The 6,301-nt window shown below is 44.7% G+C and overlaps 1 protein-coding gene across 3 annotated transcripts; it reads right to left on the minus strand.

Moving 5' to 3' along the window:
- Positions 1–2,393: 2,393 nt before the first annotated feature.
- zgc:113142 (uncharacterized protein LOC503524 homolog) lies at positions 2,394–6,258 on the minus strand. Of its 3 annotated transcripts, none has more exons than XM_062380918.1 (5): positions 4,891–6,258; positions 4,131–4,511; positions 3,601–3,753; positions 3,391–3,524; positions 2,394–2,960 (listed from the first exon to the last, which is right to left on the minus strand). In XM_062380918.1, exons 1-5 carry the CDS (start codon positions 4,904–4,906, stop codon positions 2,595–2,597), a joined length of 1,050 nt encoding a protein of 349 aa, XP_062236902.1. In that variant the 5' UTR covers positions 4,907–6,258; the 3' UTR covers positions 2,394–2,594. The 3 variants fall into 3 exon arrangements, with proteins under 3 accessions (XP_062236902.1, XP_062236904.1, XP_062236903.1); XM_062380920.1 differs by having other exon boundaries at positions 4,131–4,518; XM_062380919.1 differs by having other exon boundaries at positions 4,131–6,257.
- Positions 6,259–6,301: the final 43 nt, after the last annotated feature.

Raw genomic sequence — 6,301 nt, forward strand, 5'->3', positions numbered from 1 at the left:
CCAGTGACACAGGCTGAAAACCATTATAACCCACCAGAGCTTCATATCATCCAGACCTGGGGCTACAGCATTTCAGCTAGCTGCTTATAGTGCTCTGTGAACTAACAGCTAATTCTGCATTTTGAGCTAACAGCAAACTCTACTCTCTGAGCTAACAGCTAATTTTGCCCTCTAAGCTATAAGCTAACAGCTAATGATGCTCTGTGAGCTAACAGCTAATTTAGCATTTTGAGCTAAGAGCTAATTATACTCTCTGAGCTAACAGCTAATTTTGCCCTCTAAGCTATAAGCTAACAGCTATTGATGCTTTGTGAGCTGACAGCTAATTTAGCATTTTGAGCTAACAGCTAATTCTACACTCTGAGCTAACAGCTAATTTTGCCCTCTAAGCTATAAGCTAACAGCTAAAGATGCTCAGTGAGCTAACAGCTAATTTGGTATTTTGAGCTAAGAGCTAATTATACTCTCCGAGCTAACATCTAATTTTGCCCTCTACGCTATAAGCAAACAGCTAAAGATGCCCAGTGAGCTAACAGCTAATTTAGCATTTTGAGCTAACAGCTAATTTTGCCCTCTATGCTATAAGCTAACAGCTAAAGATGCTCAGTGAGCTAACAGCTAATTCTGCTCAAAGCTAACACCCACCTCTGCTCTAAGCTAACATGAGGTGTTGTTCACTTCAGGACACTCACCTCCGGCCGAGTCAGTGATGTTTCTCAGATCTACAGACATCACCCTCCTCTGCCCTCATGAGCAGCACAGACACTTCACCTGTGTGACCTCAGATGCACTTTCCATACAACCACAGGTGTATCTATACTTCACAAGTTTTATTTCTATGATTTTGGTCTGAACCAGTGAGGCCTGATGGGAGAAGTGGAAGTTTGGTACCAGGTGGTGAAAGGACAGCAGAACCCAGGAGTGTGTGTGTCAGCTGGTTCAGTCCGGTTTCCTGTGTGGTGAAACAGTATAAATAAGACACAAAGCCCCTGTTTGTTCAAGTGCAGTTAACCGAGTGAAAACAAGACTTGTCAGAATGTCACGCACGGTCTAAACACCGATCTCTGAAGTAAACAGTGTCAGTGTTTATTTGTGAACATGGTGTCAGACGAATCTGATCCACGAAATCAAACGTTAAACTGTCGCCACTGTGTCAAAGATCCAGTCATGAGTCCACACAGCTCGGTTGTCAAAGCTCACACAAGTTGTGTTACTTTCTAGGTTATACACTGAACAATTGTATTAATACCACAAAGGCCGTGTTCTCACTGTTGTCCCAACATCTGTAAAAACTCACACTGGCTAATACCAACTTTAAAAACCATGACTCATTCAAGTCAGCAATAGAGAAACTTCTGATTCAACCCACAATGAAGTGAGCATCGAACCATCAGTTGGCGTCTGGTGAGAAATGGGAAAATCCAATGATGCCATACAGTCTTTGATATTTACTGCTATGAAAAGGGAAGTTTCATCCACTTCTGTGTGAGCCTTGTTCTGTGGAGTCGTCATTTCAGCCCAGATACATGGAAATCATATTTATAAACTACACACTCCTGGAAATCATATTTATAAACTACACACTCCTGGAAATCAAACTACACCACTAACCCTGTTGATCCATCGATTAGTCAATGACAGACATCAAATCTAAAAGATGAAGTGATTAAATCAGAGGTCAAAGGTCACGGTGACTCTAATCCGAGGCAAACAATCTAATAAGTAAAAAGATGGAACAATGGTTTGATTGTGTTGAGCTGATGAGTCTGTCGCCCCCTGGGGGCCATTTGGAAATGACGCTCATGGAACGTGTGATGTCTTTTCACTTAATGCCTGTGACCACAATCTAATCTTTGCCTGACCAACCGGAGAACATGAGACAATCAGAGCTTCCTCCTGAGCAGGGGCGTCTCTGTGGTCGACCGAGAGAGACACACACGATCAACACGGTACACAACAAGTGTTTGTGTTGCTCAACAGTGGGATTTGAATTGATTAGTGACACGTATCACCTGATTGTGTAGCTCCCTTCTTTGAGCTCATTATTCAGGTTGTTGTTGAGCTTCACTCTCACGGCTTCAGAGACGTCCACCACCTGCTCAGCACAAAACAGGAGGTTGTGTTTTCACCCCTGTTGGTTTGTTAGTTAGCAGGTTTACACACAAACTTCAGGATTTCTTTCACTTTCTTAAACAATGTGTTCACAACAATTTCAAATATTTCCTACAGAAACATTCATGGATCTTGATGAAAATAATCAGACATTCAAACGACTGATATCTATGTGTGTGAGTTACACTAAGTCACAATCCAGCCTTTGTTGTCGTTATTTACCGAACAAACGCACGTGACTCACAACAATTGTGTTATTGGAGAGATTTTTATTGATTTCAACTCATTTCAACTCAGTGATAAAGATACTCTCTTTTTTTCTTGTATAGGAAATGTAGGGAAAAGTAGAACGCAAACAAGACAAATAATAAAAATATACAGCAACATCTGTAACGCTCAAACAACAATAACAATAATAATACACACAACAGAAGGATTCACGACCCAAACAAAGCATCTCCCACGAGCGACCCGTGTTTGTCCTACTTGGCGTAAAGCATCTCTTTTCTTTTCCCGTACATGGAGCTGAGAGAAAACACAGCATCAGTAAAGACCGTGGGCAGGAGCGGGTGCAGCTGGAAGAAGAACCGGTCCAGCACTGAGACCAGCAGGTATCTGTACTTGGGCTGCCCGGACATGACCGCGTGCATCATGGCGTTGATGACCAGCCTGGTGTCCTTGAACCCCCCCTTGCACGTGGAGATGAAGTACTCGCTGGCCAGCTCGATGTACTGCCGGTTGAAGGTCTGCTTGCGCTCGTCGTCCAGCTTCTCCCAGATGTCCAGGCCCGACTTCATCCGGATGATGTTGGTGGCTTGGCCGAAATTCCCCGGCTGGATGATGCTGACCTGAAAGTGGAAAAAAACACACATCAGAGGCTGCATTCACCTCTTGAATTAAGAGAATAGAATAATTAATCTTGATTTATCCAGATTAACGTCATCCTCGCGTCTGTTCATTTGTCTTATTATCAATAAATTATGAAATAAAAAGACAAAATAAGACAAAGTTATAAACTAAAGTAAACATGGGAAAGAAGCTACTGATAGTTGCTACCTGTCGCTTCGTATTTATTGTCTCTGTTCAATTCTGTCGTCCACCTCTTCAGAATAAAAGCATGTGACCATGTGACGTCAAAACAAGCCTGCAAACTCTGAGTCAGTTTCATTGCATGAGTTACACCCCATGCTCCACAAGGGGTGTGGAAGTATGCGTGTGTGTGTGTGTGTGTGTGTTTGTGTGTTTGTGTGTTTGTGTGGTGTCACAGGATTAGCGTACCTTCACACCAAAACTGGCCATCTCGACCCTCAAGCAGTCGGCGAAGGCCTCCAGGCCCCTCTTGGACACGCTGTACGCTCCCATGTTGGGGCAGTTGAAGAAGGAGAAGATGCTCGACACATAAACCATCCGACCTGAGGAGACAGGAAACATCTTCAACATCTCCTCTATGAATCCAGCGTGACGTCACAGTGAAGCACGACATCGTACCTTTAGCAGCTCGGACCAGAGGCAGGAATGCGATGGACGTCCTGATGCAGCCAAACAGGTTGATGTCCACCATGTTGTGGAAATCTTGAAACGTGCTCCACTCGATCTCGGACCAGTCGGTGATCCCAGCGTTGTTCACGACGGCCCACAGACCTGGGAACGTGGAGGTCAGAGGTCACGACTCAGAATGAGATGAAGAGAGTCGGTGGTCTCGTGGTGCTTTTTACTTTCTCATGTCACAATGAGTCCAAATCAAATCTTCACATTTCATCAAGATACACCAAAATCTATCGAAGCTCATTTAAACCATTTAAACAATACAATATTACGATTGTGTCTCACATATTTTCTAAGTATATTAAAAGTATTGACTCCTAACTTTGAATGTTAGAAGTTAAAGAAGAGAAACAAAGTCACGATCATGCAGATTTTAATTTAAGAACATCTACAGATGTGAGAATGAAAGTTAAAATCTAAACACTGCTCATCAAACATCAGAATCTGAGTTTGAGGGAGACAGAGCCTCTCACCCTTCTCCGGCAGGTTCTCCTGGACCATCTTCTTGGCCTGCTTCACGTCTTCGTCCTTGGTGACGTCCAGCTTGAGGATGGTCACACGGCTGGACGTCTGCCTGGACAGATTCTGGGCCCCGATTCCCTCCGGATACAAGCACCCGGCGAACACCACAAACCCTTTGTGGTCGAGGCACCGAGCCAGCGTGTGTCCGAAGCCGCTGTCGCAGCCCGTGATCAGCACAGCGTGGCCGCGGCCGTCCTGCATGGGGCCGAGGCGGTGGCGAGAAACCAGCTTGGCCAGGAGGAAGAGCAGGAGGGCAGAGATGGGGATGATGCCGATGACCTGGCCGATGAGGAGCGTGTTCATGCTGCCGACGCGTCTGTGAACCACCGTGTCTGAGGACTGTGTGATCAGCTGCAGAGCTCACTACATATACTCATTCACCAGACTGCAACAATCGATTGCGATGGCTGTGTGGTTTGAGATGTGCTGGTGTGTGTTTGAGCCAATTTGTTCAGGTTCTCATGTGACTTTAAAAGACAACCCGGGAACCACAGTGGGGTTTAAGTGTTAGGTGGACAGGTTTGCTGAGGACGGACAAATGATTTTGTTGGGAAAACCCAAAGTGAACTCAGATAAAGTCACACGGCTTTATGAGGATTACAACCTTTTCATATAAACTTAATTTTTAAGGGATAACGCTTGATATTTGAAAATGTTTACAGAGTTTCTTCTCATTCACTCGTTACAGAGCCTGTAAGCCTGTAAACCAACCTTCTTTAGTTCTCATTCGTCCCCACGTCTGTCCCACGACTCAACAAAGGGACATGTTGTCTGGCACATTTTATACTTGGGATTTCTGGTGGAACTTTCCAAGCAGGGTCGTTAGGAGTCATTGAAAACACTCTCCCCCTGTGAGCCATGTGTCCTGAGGGACTCTTCTTTCAAACCACCTGTTGTCCCTGCTCAACATGTGGACATCATTGTCTCCTGACTGCTGAGTCCTGACCTGGGGAACTGGTTTTACTGGGCTGTACCAGTTTCCCCCAGTGTTCAGGTCAGGAGGCCATGGCTACTTCAAACTAGAGAAACCATCTCTGACTGGAGGAGGAGGTTAAAGACCTCCTATCCCCAGGAAGTTTACTACAATTCACACCTCAGGACACATGACTCACTGGGTGAATGACAACCAGTGACTCCCAGTGACTCCCAGCATCAGCTGAAGAAGCCTCTTGGATAAGAAATTTGACCTGTATTTATCTCTTGGTTATCCCAGTAAATTATTTCCCAAAAGTTTGATGATACAACTTTCATGGTTTTCACTTCTCGGAACTGATTACGTGTTATCACGGCTCGTTTCACTGGAACACCAGCAAGAGAGAAAGTAATGGAAGCACTGGTCTGATGACTTATTTGATAAAGCTATCTATATTTCTGTGTTTGATTTAATCTTAACATGAACTGTCTCGATTGAGGCAGCTGCATTATTCTAATGTGTCCTGCCACAGTTTCATAATGATCCAAAAGATTATTTACATAGATCTATAACTCTGTGTTTTGCTCCGTCCGTCCACAACATTTTTACCGTCCACGCAGTCAGTCAGACTCCAGAGTCTCTGCCTCCTCTGAGTGTTTTCAGTGCAGTTCTGTTCTGGAGTCTGTGTACCTGTCACTCCCAATCGGTTTGTGCTTGAGAGCGACGTCCGGCCCAGCTCCAGCCACAGACCGGATTCTGCAGGAAACGCTGCAGAGGAAGTGAAACTGATTTTCTGGATCCTCGTGAAAATGTAAAGTCTGGTTTCCTGACGCCTCCTGTTTCCATGTTGATCTTTCCAGAGGTTTGTGCTGAATCCTGCTCAACAACAAACAAAGTGAAAACATTCTCCTCCTGCAACAAGTGTTACTGTGTCGGCTCAGATCTGTAAGTTAACAGCACAAACAAACATAGATAAATGTAGGAGTGGTTAAAGTAACATGTGGCGATGCAGAGACACTAAATCAAAAGAGCAACAGTAGTTTTCATAACTAAATGGTATTTTTTTTAGATCCGCAAAATTGGTTGTGAAAGAGCCGGATTCCACAGAAACAAGAGAAGTGGTTTCCATGAATCGTGGCGAGCGGCTGCGGTCGGACTCGGGGGGGGGGGGGCTCAGCAGATTTTGGTGGAGATCCAGTTTTTTTTTTT

This window comes from Platichthys flesus, chromosome 22 (genome assembly GCF_949316205.1).
Source record: "Platichthys flesus chromosome 22, fPlaFle2.1, whole genome shotgun sequence".
Classification (NCBI taxonomy): Eukaryota; Metazoa; Chordata; class Actinopteri; order Pleuronectiformes; family Pleuronectidae; genus Platichthys; species Platichthys flesus.